Source organism: Miniopterus schreibersii, assembly GCF_964146895.1.
Source record: "Miniopterus schreibersii genome assembly, chromosome: X".
Lineage (NCBI taxonomy): Eukaryota > Metazoa > Chordata > Mammalia > Chiroptera > Miniopteridae > Miniopterus > Miniopterus schreibersii.
In genome coordinates this window covers 23040939-23065073 of record NC_138104.1, presented here as the reverse complement: position 1 = coordinate 23065073, position 24135 = coordinate 23040939, and the positions used below count along the sequence as shown (strand labels likewise).

The window sequence follows — 24135 nt, the reverse complement described above, 5'->3', positions numbered from 1 at the left end:
TTTGTAAGTTGGTTCTATAAAGTGATGAGGCAGTCTCTCCTATGATAACCAGCACAATAGGCATAAATGATTTCTCACTCTCTGTGACAAGCCCTATCATGGACCTTCAAATGTTTTATATGAGAACTAAAGTTCATATATTTTAACCATGGTAAAAACATATACTTAAGCAGTGGAGACCCACATACTAAGCTCCATGGCAAAATTAATTTTAGACAAATTCAAGAGTAATACACAAATACCTGAATTTCATATGAATTACTCTCAAACTCAGCTATGAAAAAGTATCTATCTTACTGAGGAAAACTGAAGAAAAATCTAAATAAAATCCTTAAAAACTGCACAATTTCTTCCATCCACAGTGAAAAGAAAAAAAAAAAAAAAAAGGAAGGAAGAGAAGAATGAAGGAAAGAAGACAGGAAAGAAAGGCAAGATGGACAGAGATAGAAATCTGATTGACATAGCAAAGTAAAATTCTACATAATATTGTAAGGAAAGAAATCCCCCAAAATGATATATGCTGCAAAAAAAAAATTGGTGAACTAAAATAATAAAACAAGATCTTCTTAACAAATGCCATTTTCCTACCCGTTACCATGATGATCTTAATTGACTATGTCAAAGTTTCACCATGGCAACGGAAACTATCATCATAAAATGGTACAGTAAAAGAGATAGCTAGACCAAGAAGGGGTAGGGTCTCCTGGGAAGAGGTCTGCAGAGAGGCCCAGTGACTGGTTGTGCGGCTCAGTGTCAGGAATAATGGTTGTATGGTGGAAGGGGATGCCCAATGCCATTTTGGAAATGATGATGCTGGCGATGAGCAAGGTATTCAGCATAGCTCAGGGTCATCTTTTCACTGCGGTACCTGAAAGAAAGTCAGGGGAGAGACAAAGTTAACAAGAAATAGGTGACATGACAGTGTCAGAACTAGGAGGGACTTTGGAGATAATTTTATAGGTCAGGAAACAGAAGCCCAGAGAAGACCAGTGACTTGCCCAGTGTCATGCAGCTAATAATTAGCAAAGCTGAGATCAGAGCCCAGGAATCCAGAGTCTGAGTCCAGTGCTCTTTCCAATCTACTACTCCTTGTTTAAATTGTTCTACAAATTTTATTGCCCTCTGATCCCCAGCTTGCTAACAGTAAGGAACAGAAAAAAGCCAACCTGTTACCATCATGTATGTAACTCACTCACTTGACTACTTTTTTTTTTCTGGGATCATCCATTGCTCCCTCTTTACCATTCCTTTCCCCTCTTCACACATCTACTCAAGTCTTGCCATTAAGTAAAAACAGTAACAACGAAAACCTTTTCTTAATCCTGGTATCTCAAATTCCCTTTTCCCTCATCTCTACCTTTTTCATTGGCAGACTTCTCAAGAGTAATGTGTATTTTCTCATCTCACAATACTCCTCAGCTCAGTGTATCTTGACTTCCACTGTCACTCTTCCACGGACACTGCTCTTTCAGAAGGCCACTCCTCTTGCTTGACACCTCCATTATGGTACTGCTTAGCACTCCCTTTTTGAAGTTCTCTTGTGCCATGGGTTCTACAACTCCACATTCCCCTGGTTATCCCCATGCCTCTCAGACTGCTCCTTATGACTACTCATCCTACTCCTGCCTTGTAGGATTTTCCTATGTTTCTACCTTCAGTCCTTTCGACCCTATGCTCTGTTCTTGTTCAATGAACCCTATCCTCATAGCTCCAACTATGTGCTTTTTACAGATGATCCCTAATCACCACCTCTGTCCATGAGCTCTACACACGCAGACTCAGTAACCTACTGGATGTTAATATACAGATATCCCAGGAAACACCGGAAATCCAGTATCAATGCATAAACCTGACTCTCCTCTTGCGGTTCCTCTCTTGGTTGAAGGGATCACCTTGGTCCCTTTTATCTGGAGTAAAGCCTTGATTTGTTCTTCTTTCCTACTTCTGAAAGATGACTAAGTCCTTTCATTTTTTTTCACAATATTTTCTTATCTGTTCCCTCCTTTCTTCCATCTGATTGCCACAGCTCTTGTTAAGGTTCCCAATTCACCCCATATGGGTTGCTGCCAGAGATTCTTAGATAATAGCAATGTCTTCTAACTAATTTTCCTGCTTCCAATTCTAATTTATACCTCCCCAAATCCATCAGTTTAAAACCCTTCAATGGCTACCAATTGCCTATAGAATCAGGTCTAAACTTCTCAGTCTGGAACTCAAGACCCTTATGATCTGACCCAACCTATCTTCTTTGCCATATTTTCCTCAAATGACCACCTTCTATATGTACACTAAAAGACCAGCCAAATTGGACTATTGAACATTCCTCAGAACTTGCTCGGTACTAAGCCACCTACATGTATTGACTCACAAAGTTCCCTTTAATTAATCTCTTTTCTCCCCTGCTCTCTGCCTGTCAAATATTCTACCTATTTTTAAAGTCCAGCTTCAAATCTACCTCCTCTTTGAAATTTTCTTACCCCTAACCCCTCCTGGAATTTCTATTCCCCTACTTTATGATCTCACATCATCTATCACATTCTGCCTTATATTAATAATCGTCTTTGTACATGCCCTTCAATTAGACTGTGAACTCAGGGAGAGCAGAGATGGAGGCATTTTCAAATTCATAACTCCTCAGAGCTGAGGAGAGTCCATTTTAGGCATTCAATGTGGTTTTATAGAATTAAAATAAATGGAAACCACAACCCATTTGCCTAAAATTTTGATATTTTCCTTTTAAAATAAGTATCCCCATTATCCCATGAAGAAGTTTATTTAGCATTTGTGAGTCTAGCTTTATTGTATTTTTCAGCAAGCTTCCATGGGAAACTTCTATTACTGCCAAAATTCTAAGGTTAAATTCAAATTTGAGGACTGCTTATCAGAATCCCAGGGTTCTGCTAAGCCACGTCAAAAGCTTGCCAATAGCTAATTCAGGTAACTTTCTTCAATAATGTAGTCTAAAGGCCCAGAGGATTTGCTTGTATAAAGCCAGAGTAATCACATAGAGCTAAAGGTGGGAAGGATGGGCTCATACATTTTACAGGCTTTACTGCCAAGCATAGTTCCATTGTATCCATCCTCAGTATGGCCCTGCCATTCATTTCCACTCTGTTTCAGAAAAGAGAAGCAAGTACAGTTAGAGAGACCAAAGAAATCAAAGAATTACAGGCATACGCATGCATCAAAATGTACTGGTTATCCTTGCACTAGAAAAATGCCTTCTGTACCTGGTCAGTTTTATGGTTTTCCTGAATTCATTAGTAATCGGAGCTTTGTATCCTCCTTTCCTCAATAAGGAGTCTATGGTCTGAATATGGTCCCATCCTGCGGAGAGTAGACCCGATAAAATACAGTCAAGCACATGTAAGAAGTACCTTTGGTTAAATACAAAATGACTTTCTAGGGAGGTCAGCTATCACTTTCACCAAATGCCATCAACTCCTTTGGTCCTAAAAATCACACAGAAGAGCTAAGATTTCATCCTGTACAGAAGCAGGTTCACCGCCACACACCTTAAATTCTAGCTATCCATGATGGCTAACAACAATGGCTTCTTTATCTCAGCCACATTCGAAGGCAAAGAGGCTGGCAGTAACTGCTCAGTCATGTCTCAGTAGCAAACCACAAGCACTGTACTCTCCTCTAACAGTGACATCTTTAAAAGGGAGGGAAAAGCAGAAATATCATTGTGCCACCTCAGTAGCATTTAGGACTCCCACATTAACTCATGGTAATTGCTGTTCCTAAAGGTATCTTCTGTCGTCAATCAAGTGTATTTGGGTGCAATATTCAAGGGCATTTTTATTGGTTCTGACATGGGATGGTATATTAATATCCAAGTCCCTCTATCTCTTATGTATGCTTTATGAAGTCAATGGAACTACAGGATTAAGACATTTTTGAAACAAATCTTCAGATAACTGCCTTAAAGACTAACTCTCTTGTTGGGGGTTTAATGATATTAAATTTTGCTGTCATGTATCTCACATATTTATGAGATAAACACAGGAAAACCAAATTACATATACTTTCTGATGAGAAAAGCAGCTCCATAATGTGAAGAAGAAATATTCATTCCAACTAACTTGAAACTAGAACTTAGTAGTGGCTAGAAAGGACAAAATACTACAGAGCATAAAGTTATTTTGTGCTACAGTGGTGGGTCATAAAGATTTACATTTCATCTGCAAAATAGAAAAAGTTTATTGACTAGGAAGTGCAGACCAAGTATATAAAACACTACTTCATGTATTCTCAATGCTCCTAACCTTAAATGGGAAATCTGCAATCTTAGTAGTACCAGAATGAGTAATGACAACCCCTAAGAATGAAATGTTTAATACTGATAATGAACTGTGTGGCTGTCAAACCAAAGGCTTGTTTATATCACACAAGGCTATAGTACAATGGAATATGGGAAAATGGTTCTTCGAATTTGTAGCAAACTATTGCCTAAAATAACACCCAGCTTTTACAAATCTTTGCTTTTATGAAAGTATACTTTGGTGTGTTTTTGCTGTCAAACTTTTAGTACAGAGATTCAACTTCTGTGTGAGTAATTAACCAATTCCATACAGACATTGCAGTGGCAGTGACGGAAGAGTCATTTCTTATAATTTGACATTGATCAATTATCAGACATAACTGCAAGGTCAGATATTGCATTGCAATTTGTATATTTGTTTAAATTCTTCACCAGCTCATATGAAATAAAGTACAACAATGACCTTGCTCCTTTGCAACCTCCGGTAGATAGGTGGCGGTGCGTTTTGATCCTTTTTCATTGATGAATTCTATTCTAATGCCATGTACACCCACCTGAAAGAAATTGGCAGTTTTATTAGTACAGTCTTCTTCACAGAAACAAAGAAAAAGTTATAAATGAACTTTCAAGAGAATGCAGTTCTTGCTTTCCCCCTTGGTTTTGGAAGGGCATATCAGTTTTCTCTTTCCAAAGTACTGACTTTGGGTTTGAAAGCCATTATGATAGGCATGGAGAGTGAAAACATTGACTTGTGTGTGCCCAACATGTGCTGGGCTATGCTATTCTGTTTGGAACTAGAACAACCATTCTGGTTCTGTGTAAAATAAGAGAGTCGATGGCAAGAATCCTGCCCCCACTCCCAAATTGTGACTCATGACAATAAGGAACTTGACTAAAGGACCTAACTTTAGAGAAATAGCGAACCACTATCTTGTGTTCAGGTACAATCACCAATTCGCAGTAAGTTCGGAAACATCTGGGGCTACTAACTCCCTTCCCATTCAAGTACTGAATTTGAATTTGAATGCCATTATGATAGCCATGGAAATGGAAAACATTTACTTGTATGTGCCCAACATGTGCCAGGCTGTGCTATTCTGTTTGGAACCAGAACCACCATTCCGGGGCTGTGCGTAGAGTAAGACATATATAACCTTAAATTACATGTAGATAGACAACACAGATCAGACTGAAAAAACCAACAACAATCAGATTCTACACCATCAATCATTACATATAGTTTTTCTAAAAAAAAAAAAAAAATGTATTACGGTTTAAAGTGGGCCAGTGTCAAACCCTTGCTATCTATCTGCATCACTGCCTTCACACTCTACTGCTAAACTTAAGAGCAATAAGGATTTCTAATCACTTAGGGCAGGGCATTTTTGAAGTTTCTTATATACTAACCCAGAGACCACTATAACCTTTTTTATGTGAGACAGAAAAACTTTAGAAGATACCCTAAAAAAGTCTTCCAAGTCAGTGTGTGTAATTACTTGCCAACGCTTTTAAAAAGTAATGTATTTTTCTTTTGATTAGCATCCAATTAAAAGGAATCTGTCCTTTCCCCATATATCTTATATAGAATAGTGTATATAGAGCTAAAGATCATAAAAAAGACAATGTTTTTATTTATTTATTTTTAAACTTTTTAAAATATATATATCTTTATTGATTTTAGAGAGAGGAAGAGAGAGATAGAAACATCAATGATGAGAGTCATTGATCAGCTGCTTCCTGCATGCCCCCAACTGGGAATCAAGCCTGCAACTCAGGCATGTGTCGTGACCGGGAATCGAACCGCGATCTCCTGGATTATAGATCGATGCTCAACCGCTGATCCATGCCCGGCTGAGCAAAAAGACAATGTTTTTAAACATTGATAATAAAAATGAAATTTCAAAAGCTTAACAATTCCATTTTTTTCTTCCAAATCTATGATTTCTTTAGATCAATGGTTCCCAAGTGGAGTGCAAAGTGGTCCAAGGTACTGGAGGGAAGATGTAATGCCAGGTAAAACTCTTTACCCAGGAAAGAGGCTTCTTTTCAGAGCAGATGACTTAAGTCACAGACCTTTACTCTTTCTGTCTGCATAGATGTAAAGGTCTAGAAGAGGAAAAGGGATCCATAAAAACTCCTTTTGCTTCTTCCACTCTTAGGCTGAAAATTTCCAATTTTTCAGGGAATAAAAAGTCCTCTGGAAAACCCATTTCCCTTTCTCCCCAGGTCTTCATCCACCCATCCATTAGCGTCTGTCAGATCGTTTGAGCAGTTTATGTTTTTTATTCAAGCCTATCTCTGTGGCTACTTCTATCTATTTAATATCAGTATTCTTATGAATCTCCTTTTTCTGAAAATGCAATCAGAGCAGCTGTTTAAAATCTAACACAATCAGGCCTCCCATGTCCTGTGGGAAATGACTGTGGACAGCTGAGAAGAAATATGCATGCTTAGCCATCAGTCATTTCTAGGATAAAGGACATCTACAAATTTCCCCAGTGCCTGACACAGTACTGAGACAATAACAAATTTGCAACAGTTTCCGTATACTGACTTTCTGGTCAATGACTTTGAGATTTTTGCTTTAACAATATCACATCCTTCATAATTGTTTTTTTAAATATACAGCGTAAATGATTTATGCTCCCATCATTCACTGAAGTGAAGTTTACAGCTCTAACTCAATTTATACAAGTCTGTCATGTTAAAATTGAAAAAGAATTTTGGTGCTTATTTAGGTTACTAATAAAAATTGTGAGAGGAGCACAGGCAGTGTCGCTCAGTTGGTTGAGCATCATCTCAAACACCAGGAGGTCGCTGGTTTGATTCTGGGTCAGGGCACATGCCCAGGTTGCCAACTCCATCCCCAGTCGGGGGCATGTGGGAGGCAGCTGATCAATGTTTCTCTCTCTCATTGATGTTTCTATCTCTCTCTCCCTCTCTCTTCCTCTCTCTGAAATCAATAAAAACATATTTTAAAAAATAGATCTTTGTAAAAAAAAAAAAAGTGGAAGACTGTTTTCCTACCTATGGGCTGAGATGAGAGTATTAGACTAAGTCAGTGATGTTTAACTGGTATAGGGTGGGAATAGCTGGGGGGGCGGAAGCAGTCAAAGTTTATCAGAATTTCAGGAGGTTTCATGTTTCAGCAAGTATAGTTTGAAAAAAGAAAACTCCCCAGTGATTTTTTATTCTCTGACAAACTGTAGCCATGTATTGAAAAAGAAAAGCAATTTAGGTAAATTGAAGGTGATTTAGAAGCATAAATCCTTCCTTCATAGGAGTACATTCTGTGCTCTTCAACAAAAATTTCAGAGATTTTAAAACCAAGTAAGTTAACAATTAAAAAAGGTTTAACACCAATTATATGGTACATGAATAACCTCAATAAGACCAAACTGGAAAGACATGTTGACCAAAATAAAACCTGATTTATTCACAAATAAAATTGGTTTACTTTTGTATTTTGAGAAGGCCCAACATAAAATTTGATATGAAAAAAATAGCAAAGTTCTCCCATTTTGAGTTAGTGCCACATTTACAATTTTACATTCTCTTCTGTGTTCCTATGATTTTGAACAACTGAAAGCTCCTGTAAATTGAACTGTAAGTATGGTGATTTTAAAGTGAATCCTCTGTGAGAAATAACTTACATCATAGGTCAAAATCATATTTTGCAAAGATATAAAGCCCAAACCAGAGTGACTCATTTTTTCAATGGAATCAAGACAATAGTAATAATGCTCTAAACAGAATCAAAGCATAATAGCTTTTTGTCACCTGTTGAGCAACAGCATTTTCCTTACTCCTAGAACCACAGATGCCACCAAATAGTCATACTGCGCAATCAAATCAGGAGAGTGGAAAATGGCCTGCTGTGGAGAATGACCGAATCTGGCCAACCTGTGGAAATCACTGGCTTTGCAAATTAAGTCATCTCTACTGAAATGAGCACCAAAACTAATTCTGCATTTTTTGAGGGAGGCATCTGTCACAGCTGCAACTCCAAAATATAACCCTTATGTATAATAACTGAATCTTCCCTTAGACAGACTGGAGGATCCTTCAGCCCAGCAGCATCCCAAGAGACAAAGGCTGTAGTTGTAATTATCAGCTAGATAAGAGATCAGCTAACTGGGGAATTGGGATTCCCTGAAGCAAACTTGCTCTAAAACTCTATCACAGTAACTTTCCATTTCTCAGGATGGATAAAGAGGGAAAACTACGCCACCAAACACACCTCTAATTACCATTCCCCAAAGGACAGCCAGGTGGGCAAAAAATGGATGCTTGCAAATCTAGCCTCACCAGAGTCTATAAGTCATTTTCAAAATTATTAGGTCTGAGAAAAAAAATACCTTCAAGGTCCATCAGCTGTGATAATAGCCTTTTAATCTAGACTGTACTTTTGCTAACCAAAGCTATAAATCAACTAGAATGGTAGTAAATTAAATGTAGGACTTACAGATAAGAGGATATGGAATTAAACAGAGCTGTATCTGTGTGTGCTGAGGGAACATTAAGACCAGTTCAATAGAGCCGTATTTCATGCTAAAAAGAAAGCCGTATTTATTCTGAACCATTCCATAGCAAATGATTTTTATTAATGCTATTATATAACCTTTTTAAAAATATCACCCAGAATGATTAAGTATCAAGGTTAATGCCAGGCCCCTAAAATATATCTCGATTATTCTGGGGTTGATTATTCAGTTTGGGGACTATGCATCACCACCTCCACCTGGCCTTGGCCCCATCCCCTTTCCTCTCTTGTCCATTTCTCTATTTGTTCACTCTGGTATCAGAGAGCATGTGGGCAAGGAGAGCAGAGATACATGCAAATTAATCAATTTCGCTATATAATAAAAGGTTTTGTAGGAGAAGAGATTATAAATAATGGCCAAAATGAAGCTTCTAGACTGTCTGCAGATTTCACTTATCCTCGTTATCTGGTCCCTTGTTAGAAATGTGGCTTCATTTAAAACTATTATCCTCTAATGCAGTGACTCTCAACACAGGAACATTAAAAAAACCTGCCCTCATGCCCTATTATGTTCCTCAAATTGCAGAGTCGAAGTTTAATATACCCTAGTCTGTCTATAAGGCAAATGTTAGTCCTATAATCCACTAGCGGCACTACAAAAGGGTCTCACTTTTACTTAGGAGCCTAATCAGCAAGACAACAATCTGGATATACTGAAACATGAAAAAGAGTCATCTGTCTAAAAGCATCGATGAGTACAAAATGTGCTCTGGCTAAGTCGAGCAGGCTCCACCCAAACCTTGGACCATTTGATTCCATAATTACCTCCACAGTCCTGACCCTCAAAGCTTTAGCTGCCCCTGATCACATCCTGGCCAATAAAACCAATTTATTTCCTCAGGTTCATCATGTCTTAGCAAATGCCACAGTTAGTCTCACTCTCCCCCATTTTCAGAACCAAATGTTGGGTTTTCCTGTAATATGGCCATAGCTCACTCCACTGATTATCAGTGAGTTCGCCTTGAATTAAAAAAAAGTATCAGGAGGTTATAGAATCGAAAGTTGTTTGACATGTCTTTGTTGGTAGCATTTGGCAAAATATGCTTTGCAATTAACAAAGCAATCACTGGTCATTCACATAAGACTGACCTGCTGGGCTCAATACGCCAGTTTCACTGAATTCAATGAAAGGACTCTGTTCCTAATGAGAACTCAGGATGTTTGACACACCCCCTAACATTTAGAGGCTGGCATCATAGAACACATGCTCTTTCACAAAACAGCCCGTTGTACCACGGACAGAAAAAAAAATCACTGCACTGAGCAGTCCATGGGTCTGACAAAGAGTCTGACATTTCTTATATTCTGAGGAGGAAAGAGTCATATGTGGCAATTCTCCTAAAAGCACAAAAACCACAATGCAGCATGGTCCACTCTCACTCATAGCCCCATGGTACCTTCAGGCCCACCCATCCAGCTCAGCCTTCTGAAGACACTGACCCTTCCTTTTACCAATGAAAGCAAATTCAACATAACAGAGGAAAATATTCCAAATTTGGGCCTACTCTAAGCTTATACTCCTGAATAATTCTGATTGGGGCAAGAAAAATTAAGATTTTAATCATAAAGGCTGATGACAGATTCTAATGAATCACTTTACCCAATCCTGATACTACAAAAAAAAAAAAAAAAAAAAAAAGACTACATATTGGCCAGATCTACCCATCAAATCCTCAGAGATGTGATTTTGAATCACTTGACTCCACATATTTCAGAAGTAAGTCTGATGTTTTGAAGCTGCCCATCTGATTGACAATTAACACTTAAAGATTAACAATTGTTAACAAAGCACACTTCAGATTCTAGCCAAATAGTAAATTTTAAATCAGTGTTGCTGTAATTGTTTTGTTTTCTTACTCAGTAATTTTTATTTTTGTAAACCTTAACAATTGTAAACATGGATTATTTTTCTGTTTATAAAAATAGTATATGCATATTACCCAGAACCCCTTTAGAAGAGCAGAGAGGAGGAAATAAAAAAATGACCTGGAATCCTGGTACCACCCAGAGACAACTCTTGCTTTAGTGACTTAAAAAATAATCTCCTGAAGGAACTATATATACTGTTAGGCAGTTTTTATCCACGATCTGACCAGTTCCTGTAGCTGTCCTTGATTTCAAAGTTCCTTTAAGGGAGAAAGGAACTTTCTGCTTCCTTTTAGAAGCAGAAAAAATTATATAAAAATAAATTTAAAATTAAAAAAAATGAATTAAAAGGATAATTGATTGCAAAGCTATCACTTGGGCACAAGTAACCTTTTAATATATTCTACTATAAAAACTGTTTCATCATCTACCTCAGATGAGATTATTTTTTCTGTCATTATTTTGGTGAAAAGCAACAGCAAAGCTCTCATTGACCAAAATACATGTGTTGCTCTTCTTTAAAATCTTTGCAAATTAGTCACCTTTAGCTTGGAGATTAGTTTAGTCTCCATGGACCAATTCTTGGCTTTTGCAGAGCCTACCAAAGGACCAATTAGTGCCAATTTTGATTCATGTAGGAGACTTAGACATCTTGTCTGTCAAGAACACAAGCCTGCCAATTTATTTCACAAAGGGCACTGAACAACAATCTGATAACATTTATTTTAACTAATAGCAGACTCAGAGCTCTAAAATACCTGAACTAGCCAATAATCACCCCCATGAACTTTTAAAGAATTAGTTAAGATTTTAAATAAAGCATGGCTAATGAAGAAGTGCTTTGAAAAGCTTTGAAGCCAAACATGTTTATATATCATTTGCAATGAAGGAAACTGTTCTTACATTATTCTTACATTATGGTTTTACAGAGAACTAGTGACAGCTCAAGTGACCTGGAATCCTGGTCAGAATTAGGGTAATTCTCTGTAATGATTAATTATAATGTGCATTCCTTTAAAATTGAACATCCTGAAGCTTTCCAAGGAAAGTTCAGGCAACACAGGTGACCTTTAAATAAAAAAGCCTGCTTTTAATCAAAAGTTCGAAAAATGCATTCCTACCTTTTTTTTTTTTTTTTTTTTTAAATGGGAATGGGGAAGGGAGTGAACTTACAGACAAGGAAACTAAAGCTATAAAATTTTCTTAAAATTTACAGATGTGAATTAGTTCGCTTTTCAAAGGCTGGGGGAAAAACACCTCTTGGAAAACGTACCTAATATAAAATAATATTATTTGCCTAATAAGACATTAAGAAAAATTTCACACAGGTTAGAGCTGTACACTGAATATCTGACTCAATATGGTTTTACTCGAGTCTATGAAAAAGATTTGTTCCTAAAAAATTACATATGAGTTGAATTTATGTAAATGAGTTCATCTTAAAATCATGAGGAAGACAATAAAGAAACCCTATAGAGTTTCTTTGCAAACCTCTGCAAAGCAAAATATCTATTTGTAAAGTGAATAATCACTCCCTAATATACCTGCTTAATTTAGATTTATACATATGATGTTACTTTAAAACAGGGGGACAATACAGTAATAAAATAGAGGTATTTATGGTTTAGAATATTTTTCTCCCTAAAGAAAATTCTTGGGAGAAAAAGGCACATCTGCAATATTTTAAACAAAAAAAGAAAAAAAGAAAAATTCTTTTGTGAAAAAGAAATCTAGAATGTGTGATTTCAAAATTTGGACTATTTTTTTTTTTTTTACTTTTGTTGCCTACATTCAAGTTAGCAATGGCTGTTTTAAAAGTTAAGGACCTCTTATGACATCTAAATGGTTAGTGGTGATTCATTATCTGGAAGTAAAATGAAACAGAAGCTATTTTAAAAAGGGGATTCACAGCATCACACTCTGTCAGCATCCAAAGACCTTAGGTATTAGCCAGTTCAACTTTTCCAGCTTTCTGGTGAGGAAACAGAGATACAGAAAGGTTACCAAGCTGGGTAGTGGCAGTCAGGAAGAGTACCCGAGTCTCCTCATTCCTAAAATGCAGGACTCTTTTTTATTAAGTGCTGGGGACACACAGACACAGACACAGACACACAGACACACACGCACTTGTACACGCATGCACACAAACTGTACAGAAAGAATAGACAGTAATGTAACTACAAAGGAAAGGGCTGGAAGAGTTTGTGTACTTAGGGAAAGGAGGAAACCATCCCCCCACCAAACGACACACAGAGAAAGCAGGAAGCAACTGGAAGAGGCCTAAGAATGGACAACACAGCCTATTTCACTAAGAGTACCAAAACCTAATGGAAATTTGTATGCATTAAATCACCTTCTAGAAGTTACTTTACTTTGTTCAGCTTGCTTCCTCACTAGGCTTCTGATACATTGACTTGTTGAGTCACAGCAAATTCTTTATAGGTGACCAGGAAGCGTGAAGCATTCCTTTCCCAATGTTCCACAGCACTTGAAAAACATTTAGAGTAGAGCATCAGGGCAAACACTAAATTATCTTAATAGTAACATCATATATAAAAATCTCCAGGTCTCTAAGAAAATATTGAAAAGCATTTTCCTAGATATATGAAGCATATATATATATGAAGCCTATATATGTGTGTGTGTATATATATGAGCCTATATATCTCTCTATGTATATAGATATATGATATATAGGTTTCATATATCTATATCTATCTATCTATAGAGATCTCTATGTAGGCTTCATATAGATATAGGCATTATACATCTGTATCTATATCTAGCTATAGATCTATATATAGGTTTCATACAGATATAGGCTTCATATATCTAGAAAAATATATATTTTTTAAAGGCAGGAATCTTAGAAGCAAAACATAGTGTATATCATAGTTGGGGAAAATAATGGGGTAGACAGAACATATACAACTAGAAGTCATTTCACTTGGTGACTTGAGTCATGCTAACCATCTGTATATGAACGGGAACTCTGTTTTCAGTGGTACATTCAGAGGAGCTAGAAAAATATAAATCTTTAAGGGTGGATGAAAAGGAGAACAGGCACTTCTCAATGTATGAGGGAGAATGATGGTAGCCAATTTATTCATCTCATGTGTTTACTCTCATGAAGGTTGTTACAAAAGCACGCTATTATTAACTGCAACCAAATACATCAGAAATGGAACTGTGATCACTCAAGAGGTGTGCTTTGAGGTTGCTTTTAAAGTGAAGTGCAGCTCTCTGAGTACCAGGACTCCAACAAGCTCACATACAATGACAGATGGTTTGGTCCTTTAGAGACAGAACGAGACTAGGGGCTTCGGGTCTAGCTCTTAAGTTTAGGGACAGATCTGACATCACACAAGAATCATGCTGGCCAGCCTCACCCAGCATGGGTTGATGCCATGTAAGTGTTGGGTGTTAAAAAGGAACAGTTTGTCTTAGGACCACAATGTTTTGCCCAAATGATAGCAGTATATACAGGCGAGGCATAAGTGCCTTATGGTTTGTGAAAATGTTATTAATCTATTGAAATATGATCTATTGGTCTACTTCAGAACATAGAAACTATTTCTTCCTCGTGCCTTCAAAATGATCATATCTCTAACTGAAATAAAAGATGCCTGACCATAGTTTAGAAAATACTTTGTCTTGTGTCAGCAAATTGCTACAGGAGCTCCCGGAAGGTCGTTGGTAGGATACCTGCTATACAAGTTCTTCTACAAACAAAAAGCTTATTCATTTATATCATCTTGAAAATGAGCAGCTACAAGATGACTGACACACTAGAATCACTTCTCAAGTTAAACTCCAGCTATTGTAATATTATTGGTTTTATAACCTTTCAGATTTTTAAAATTAAGAGACATGGCTCCCAAATAGTGTAACTATACATGTTCTAGGCTATATATCATATTAGAGGACTCCAACATGCTTCGTGAGCTTTTCTTTGTTTCTAAAGCACCATGCCTGTCAATCATCCTATCATTCAGAATTAAGAGAATGCTATCAGTTGTAGAACACAGAACGATGCTAATAAATTTTTGTGTTCAAACACAAAGCAGATCACTTCAGATTTCTCCCTAGGGGAGCAATTTTCTTCACTTAACAACCATTTTAGCCTTGCAGGTAGACGTTTCAATTTATCAGTTAATGATTTTTTTTCCTCCAAATCATTCACTTTTCATCCTTCTCATACCTACCAGGCCAATTAAATAGATCAGGATGCTGGCAATGATCAGCCATTCTCAGAAGGGTGGGACCACTATTCCAATTTGTCCTTACATCCTTTTGTAGGTGGTTTTGCTATGTTAAATGACTACCCAGGCCCCTTGAGAAGCTACCTATAGACATTCATTTTAAATGTGATAATTACTATTTTGAAGAAATAGAACATATGGAAGCATTACTGATCATTCTGTTAATTCAACATTGACTTGAAATTATTTACATGCACTTGAGAAACCATTTAGCATACATTCCTTACATTACCAAATACAAGCATTCTAGCCCCTAAAACAAAGTCTGATATAAATCCTACTTTCCTACTAAGTGCCATTATGAAATCAGAGACATGTTACCAAAAGAGAGTTCCAAAATAGGCTGAGTATAAAACCTTGGATGAAGATGAGAGTCAGAGTAGCCAGCCCTGTGGCAGTTCACTTGTTTGCTGATCATTTGAAAATTAGGTGGCTATTACCACTGGTCACATCCCTCATCCTCATGTTCACAGGGATGTCTGTCTTGTTATCGAAGTTACCTACCATTATGCTTTGGGACTTTTAGACATTGCCCTCACTCTGCTTTGATATGGGCATTTTCGTCCCTTTAATTAGGAATTCTACTGCAGTAACACAATTCACCAGAGGGGGTCAACTCTCAAACTACTTCCACCAGAGAAACCCCATGATAGAGGCTTCTGCTTATGTGAAACATATTCATTACAGATCTTTGACTTCAAAATTCTCTATTAAAATTCTGTAATCATCTCCTGTTTCCCCCTCAGGCATAAACATATATAGCACTTTGCATTTCAGGTTAAAATGAGATACTTATGATGAACAGGATATTACATTCTTGGAAGAAAAGTTGTAGCTATTTGACAGTGTGAAATTTCCCAAAATGAAATGTGTACTTTCATAATACAGACAGATTCCTCATAAAGGAAATTTGCCATATAAATAACTAACTTAGATACAGTAAACCATAAACAAAGACTTCCCCATAATCCTCTTTTTAATAGAAACTGTATATTCAATATAATCTCAGTTACATAAACAAATATGCAGATTTATAGATACAAAGACACAGAAAAATAATTGAAAGAAATATTCCAAAATGTTAAGAGTGGATATCTCAGAATGGTGTGATTATGAATGGCTTGCATTTCTTTCTTTACGTTTTTCAATTTTAAGTTTTCTTCTTCAATAAATTAGAATTACTATAGTATTATGGAAAACAGATTTAAATATGTCTATGTATTTGCATATATGTCTTTTATTTGGTGAAATACATATATCATAAATTTTCCAATTTTAATCATTTTAAGTATACAATTCAGTGGCATCAAGTACATTCACAATGTTGTATAACCACCACAACTATCCAGTTCCAGAACTTTTTCATCACCCCAAATGGAAACCCTGTACCCATCTAAGCAGCACTTCCCATTCACCCCCTCCCCTCATCTCCTGGCAACCACTAATATATGTTATTGCTCTCTATGGATTTTCCCATTCTGGATATTTCATAAAAATAGAATTACACAGTATTACTCCTTTTGTGTCTGGCTTCTTTCATTTAGCATGGTGTTTTCAAGGTTCATTCATGTCATGGCATGTATCAGTACTTCATTTCTTTATATGGCTGAATAATATTAAATTGTATGGATATACCACATTTTGTATATCTCTTAATCTGTTGACAGACATTTGGGTTGTTTCCACCTTTTGGCTTTTGTGAATACTGCTGTTATGAACATTCAAGTACAAGTTTTTGTTTCAACATCTGTTTTCATTTCTTTTGGGTATATACCTAGGAGTGGAATTTTATTGACATATACTTTTTTTTTAAAGCCTTTAATTCAACTTTACCATTCTGTGTTTAAAGTAGCAATGCTTTTTTAGAATTATTAATCATAATCCTTGTGACACCATTCCACAATAATACCATTCCATTTTCAATCACTGACCCTGGTACAGTTTTTTTGACCCCAAATCACATTCTTGTACTTTAAAAGGTAATTTTCACCCTTACTCTTTGGGAACAAATTTCTCTTATGCTAAAATACTTTAAACTATAAGAACTGAAAAGTATAGTCTTTTCCTTTTAGCATAGCCATTCTACCAGTACCTAATTCACTTTCAAATACTTATATATTTAAAGTACTTAAATACATGCTTGTATGTTTTGTTGGTACTTTAACAGGAAAGCATAACTAAATAGACACCGATATTTAAGCCTTAAGGAATGTATTAAATACATAATACCAAATAGAAGCAATATAGACTCTTCTAGAAATTTAAGCTGGCAGATAGTGACCAGACAGGATAAATACACCCTGAAAGAGTACACAGCACCAATGCTTAAGTGCTTGACCTCTCACTCTCCCAACAGAAAGCTGATACATCTTGTGAACATAAAAGCCCAATAATATTAAAGTTAAATTTAGCTGTAGACAGTAGTTGAAGTGGGCTAAAGAAGATGATGGTAGACTCTGTTTACCCATATCTATTTAACAACTGTTGGATTCTCCCAGTGTTCCTTCCCCCCAAACACATGCACACATATTTATGCAGTATACATTCATGCACATGCACACACATGCATGCTCGTGCACGTGCACACACACACACCTGAACTATACTTCCACCTCGGTGGCTGCAATTAAGGGTAAAAGTGTTTTTGTAGCTCAGTTATCCCCTAGATATCAGGCTTTCTCCCCTGTTATTACTCTTACCCTAACCACGACACAGCACCTTGAAATTCAGAAAGCAGAAATAAAATTCCAGCTAGAAAAGAAGTAGCCTTGAAACAAGAAAAGACACACCAAACTGTAATATTTGTCAGTAAGGGATATGATTTGGGATCATTTAAAAATAAGGTACTGCAGAGCCCTGGCCAGCTGGGTCAGTTGGTTGGAGCATTGTCCCATACACCAAAGGTTGAGGGTTCGATTCCAGGTCAGGGCACATACTTAGGTTGTGAGTTCAATCCCCAGTTGGGGTGAATATGGGATGTAACCAATCGATGTTTCTCTCTCACATTGATGTTTTTTCTTCTCTCTCTCCCCCTTCCTCTCTCTCTAAAAATCAATAAAAAAGCATATCCTCAGGTGAGGATTAAGAAAAAATAAATTACTGTGGAATATTTCTATAATACTGGTAGACTTCTCTTTAAGAAAAATTTAAATAGGAACCATAAATTTACAGCAAACAATCAATTAAGAATGTTTAATTCTATAAAAGGCTTTACACATTCCAACTTTTCTAGGATCAGCACTATCAATTAGTTTTATATTTTCCTTTACAAAAAAATTTTAGGATGCTTTCATATTCTGATATTGCTCCAAAAAACCCTACAACAAAACCCAGAAGGAACTCTTTCACCCTACTCTGTGCAGAATTTTTTAAATAGCTCTGGCATAACAATAATAATTTATATCATAGAGGTTTTTCATATGAAGATTTAGAACTTTATAAATGTCTTATTTTATATGTGGAAAAACTGAATGGTAGTGGAGTAAGTTGTCCAAAGTCTCACTAGGAATCAGGGCAAAGCTAAAAATAAAACTCAAATCCAATTAACTATCAAGACAGTGATCTGTCCATGAGGCAAAATATCTCAGTTACCATGGGGCATTCTAAAAAAAACAATAGAGTTAAAACATGTTATATCATAATGATACAACCATGTCATTTATGAGTGTAAGAGAATGCTATGTATATCACTGAATTCCCAATGTTTTATTCTTATAGACTGTTTATTCTTACTCTTATTCACTTATTTATTCGTGCTTTGTGTATACTCCTTTTCTCTGCTATAAGTTGCTTTATGGTGCAGACGAAATCTTAGTACTTTTGTACATGTAGCACAGTGCCTTAAATGCAGTAGGCATTCAATAATGTGAACATGGCTGTGTGTAAAATTTCACAGACATACACTTAACTATCTCCTGCCAACCACCAAAGCAAATCATGGTGAGAGTCTGAACTTCCTTAAAAAATCCAACTCCAGATATTAAAGAATAAAAATATGATCGATATAGACTACTCTGATAATGGCAATGCACAGAGATACCCAAGATATAACCTTAATATTATCTGTTAGTGTATTAAATTAAGGTGGCCAAGAATGAATTAGCATGATTTAACCCTAACTAACACCCTATCATTACACACAAGCTGGTATATTTCCCCAAGTGGTGTGTTCTCCTCTTTTGCTCCTTGATTCTTAGATGTATCCTCTGACTACCTAACTGCTTGGTGGCAGTTATACCAGAGTGCACCAGGATGTAAGAGGAGAAATTCCAATCAGTCTTTCTTACTATTTATTAACAGCTTTTATGAGGTCTTCTAGGGAAGAAATAGGATAAAAATGAAGAGCAAATTTAGTTTGGGATTAAAACAACACATGGCACTTTGCCTTTAAAAAAAACTCCTTCCCTCATACCTCACTGATCAGTTCTGAGGTCTATTTATCCATGTTACTCTCTTAATTTCACTATAATGGACAATGGGCTGAAAGAGTTATTTTCTGGGTCTAATTTTAAACAATTACTCACAAGTTACCTTCATTTCTCTTTAAAGATTTTCTACAGTCTTACCTCCCAGTCCAAATAATCACAAACATCTTCAAAGTTAGTGAGCAGAGACACTGAGCAGAAGAGCCGTGGCAGTTCATCCCTTGTCATTGGGGGAAAACGGCTATCTTTAAGGGCACTGTTGAAAACAAAGCAAATATTAAAGAAATCGCTAGATATGAGTGTTCCTAATTTCAAATGCAGACAATCATTTGAAAAAGGTAAGAGATAAAAAAAAAATCAGTAAGGTGCCAAAGGCACCAATAATCTTCAAATATATTCAAAGCCCCCAAAGGTTCTAGTTGTCATTCTTTTTTCATTCAATAGATTGCATTTACTAGCCAATCCTACAACCAATTCAATTGTAAAGAGTGAATGATCAATCACATTTCCTGTACAGTCATTTCCTGGTGTACTTTATTGTTACTTGTAGAGTCTGAGAATGTTTTATTTTACTTTTGAGGAGAATAAAAACCAGACTAGTGGAAACTTGTGGGAAGACTTCTGGATCTAGTGCTGGTGGAAAAAAATATATATGCATTTCATGTTGTAAAAAAAGTTCATACTAGGTTGGCCAGTTACCATAGAATAGCATTCAGATTTCAAAAAAACGATCAAAATCTCATTTTCTTCAAGCAAAAGAAATCAAAGAAAATGAAAAGAATCAGGCAAACTATAGACTAAAACTACTCACAAGGATTTCAGGCCCTCTATAAAAAGGGTAATTCAAGATATGACTCAAAAATTATGAAACTACAGGAAATAAGGCTAATCTAGGAAATAAAAGTATGATTAGGAGACCATTAATCACATTGATAGATTTCTGGGTACATCAATTCCAATTGGATCCTGTAATCAAAAGTAGTATACCACAATGCCAAATTCTAGAAAAACCCTACTGTAAAGGACAAAAATGTTGGAAGATCATAATTCTTCCTGCAACAATAGAAAAGACAGAAAATACACTGACACATAGACACATAGATACACACACAGACACACAGAGGTACTGTGGGTTCCTTGTACTTTTAAAAGAAACCACTTCCTGATCAAGAAAAATAAACATACCTCTGATTGCATACTATATTATACTGATCCTCAAATGTCTTTTATAGCAGCTAGTCTTAGACATGTTTTCACAGATTAACCTCTAAGTTACAAATTTAGAGTCTACAAACTGTTTGGGTTTTAATAAAATTCTGTGGCCTTTAGAAATAATTTAATTCCTTTTTCAGTGACTTCCTCACTGCTGGATTTTTTTTTTCATTTTTTCAACCCCTCTTTCGCATTCTGAAACTCACCCACTGTATTGTACAGATATATACCTACGTTTGCATTTTCAGTGCATTTTGGTTGTCATTCTATCCTGCTATACAAAGGAAAATGCTCATAGAAAGACATAGAGGTGTCCTATATAAAGTATAAATGTTTCTTTCCCAGCCTAGGAGCCAAGATTAACCAAGAAAATCAGGAAATCTATGATAATTCATACTTTGAGAACAGCATTTCACTATTTTATAATTTAACAACGTAAATTTCCTATGGTCTGGCTTCTTTTATTTTCCTATTGGCAAATAAAGTTTTTAAAAGTATTTTCAAGTTCTCATTCAAAGCCAAAGTAAAGAGATCAGTGTGTGTGTATAAACTCCACCTTTTCCCCACCAACGCATACACATACACTGGAGAGAAGCTCTAAAACATAGACCAGAAAAATCCCATGCATAAAAAAACCAAAAGGCCAATCACACTTTCAATTTTCCTGTTAAAAAGAAAACACATTAGAATAATATAAAATGTAATTTTTTAGGGCTATTGATTTTTTTATTGTGGTAAAATATAACAACATAAAATTTACCATTTTAATCATTTTGAAGTGTACAGTTCTGTGAGGTTAAGTATATTTACTTTGTTGTGCAACAATCACCACCATCCATCTCCAGAACTTTTTTCATCTTGCCCAACTGAAACACGATACCCATTACATACTAACTTACTCCCCATTCCCTCTTCGTCCTAGCCCCTGGCAAAAATGTAATTGAAATATGCGCTTATAATTTTAAGTAATTATAGTAATATAGTCACTAATGTTTTTAATATATAACAGCTTTATTGAGATATAATTCACATATCATAAAATCCACCCCTTTAATGTATACAGTTCAATGGTTTTTAGTGTATTCACAGAGTTGTACAATTGTCACCAGTATCCAATTTTAAAACATTTTCATCACACCCAAAAGAAAGCCTATACCCATTAGTAGTCACTCCACATTCTCCCCTTCCCCCAGCTCTTAGAAACCATTAATCTACTTTCTGTCTCTATAGATTTGCCTATTCTGGACATTTCATATAAGCATTTCATACAACATGTGGCCTTTGTGTCTGAATTCTTTTACACAGCGTGTTTTTGAGGTCTCATTCATGCTGTAGCATTTATCAGCACTTCATACTTTTTATTGCCTAATAATATTTGATTATCTGGATAAATCACATTTTGTTATCCATTTGTCTGATGATGGACATCTGCCTTGTTTCCACTTTTCGGCTGTTATGAATAATGCTGCTATGAACACTCCTTTTTTTTTTAATCCTCAACCTAGGGTATTCTTTTCCATTTCTTTTCAGAGATAGTGGAAGGGAGAGAAAGAGAGAGAGAGAGAAACATTGATGTGAGAGAGATACATCAATTGGTTGCCTCCCACATGCACCCTGAGGTACATACCCTTGGCCGAAATCGAACCCGGGACCCTTCAGTTCACGGGCCAGCGCTCTAACCACTGAACCAAACCGGCTAAGGCTGAACACTCATTTTTGACTTTTTATGTGGACATATGTTTTCATTATTCTTGGGCAGATACCTAGGAGTGGAATTACTGGGTCATATGGTAATTCTATGTTTAACTTTTTCAAAAGCCACCACTTTCCCACAGCAGCTGTATGTTCCTAATGTATGAGGGTTCTTTCAAATGTCCCCACATCCTCGCCAACCCTTGTTATTTTCTGCCTTTTTAATTAATTTTTAATTAATTCCTTTAATGAAGGGATTTTTGTATCTAGCTCTAGCTTTTACATTAAAATACACATGCTGAAGTGGCTATACAGTTAATTTCTCAACACTCTGAGGCAAGTTATCATTTTGTTTACTTTGTTTTGTAGCGAACCAATGAAAGATAAATTGTAGCTCGGTATAATTCAAACTATTTCAAATTAAGGAAATTTTCTAAAATGTAACTGAGGGTCAGGCTAGCAAGCTTTCCTAGTTGCAAAATCATTCTGGCCTTTAAAAAAAAGAATGTTCAGAATAAGAGAAGCTGACAATCACGCCTTGCCATACCAAGACTCAAAAGCATTAACTTCAAAACTCTGAAATAGTGAAAGTACATTAGTCATGATGGAAACAGCTTGATTTTACAGACACACTCAAATGAGACTTTTAATTCTTGTATTTTTCATAAACTCTAAGTAAGTTTTCATTAAATTCATGAGCATAGAAAAATTCTAAAAGGTAGAAAGCCCTCAATATCTCCAAATGCAAATTCCTAGGGAAACAAACTAGCAATGAAAGCCTAGCAAGGATTTAAAGGATTATAAAAAAGATGAAAAATGCAGCTGGAGACTTGACTTCAGAGCTGCTAGACTGGTGTGGATAGCTGATAAACAAGAAGATTCAGCTTCCCTCAGCCCCACTCTATTCTGTATATAGAACATGCAGTGTGGAAGGTGAGCCTTTGGAGAGGCTATGCACTCTGGAGTTGGTAGTGACTTTTTCAAGGTGACCCAGGTAATTAGTGACACAAGTGGGGATACAACCCAGATTCTTAACTCAAGTCTAAAATTATTTCTAGTATCTATACTTCAGTTGCCACCTTTGAATGGAATAATTTTTTAATAGTAAATGCTTGCCTTACTTGGCAATTCTGATCTCATACCTGCAATGCCTCTGCCTAAAAAAGATAAATAATCATTTAATAACATTCATTAGTAGCCAAAGGGTAAATAGAGCTAGACTTTCTGTCCATTGGAAATCTGCAGGAGCAAAAAGGATTTTAAAATATTAATACTGTCCATGGAAAGCATTTTATACCAAAGTAGGTTCTGCCAATTTAAATTCTAGGCAGTCTAAGGAACTGACAAATAATGAGATCCTGTAGTAAATTCATACAAAGTTCTCTTTGCTATAATAGGAAGCCAATTTCTAATGTTTGATTATTGCTATGGGGGAAAAAATTGCTTATGTACAAAACCAGCTGGCTGCTTCATCACCCATATGATGGATGGGTAGGTTTAAACAACAGTTTAATTCACATACCAAATTAAAATATATTCAATGCAAATTGGCACCTTCCCAAGAATATATTTCTCTAACTGAGAAGCAGCATTAACATCTGTCAAAGTTAATATCTAATGTTAAATAGTGCTTTAATGAAAATGAACATTTTTAAAAAAGAAATTAAGAGTTTGGCTATGAAAAAAATCAAAGTGTTTGTGACAGTGCCTAGAAACTGTGAGGGGAAAAGAAACACAGCTGAATAGAGACAAAATCTTAGATATTACAAGGCTCATCATAAACAATATAGCATGCAACAGAAATTATTTAAATGAATCTAACTAGCTAGCCATTCACTCACTCATTCATTCATTCCTTCACTTTCTAAA

At 36.0% G+C, this 24135-nt stretch overlaps 1 protein-coding gene across 2 annotated transcripts in view; it reads right to left on the bottom strand.

Annotated features, from left to right (window-relative positions):
• Window positions 1-24135, bottom strand: part of AMMECR1 (AMMECR nuclear protein 1) — a 101944-nt gene continuing 77809 nt past the window's right edge. The window contains exons 3-7 of one of the 2 annotated variants that reach the window (XM_081125957.1): window positions 19504-19618; window positions 4731-4821; window positions 3231-3327; window positions 3038-3111; window positions 759-868 (exon numbers count right to left, since the gene is read on the bottom strand). In XM_081125957.1, the coding sequence (XP_080982083.1) occupies window positions 849-868; window positions 3038-3111; window positions 3231-3327; window positions 4731-4821; window positions 19504-19618 (397 nt within the window). In that variant the 3' untranslated portion in view covers window positions 759-848. Of the gene's footprint in view, window positions 869-3037; window positions 3112-3230; window positions 3328-4730; window positions 4822-19503; window positions 19619-24135 lie in introns of both variants that reach the window. The other variant, XM_081125956.1, reaches the window with a different exon arrangement.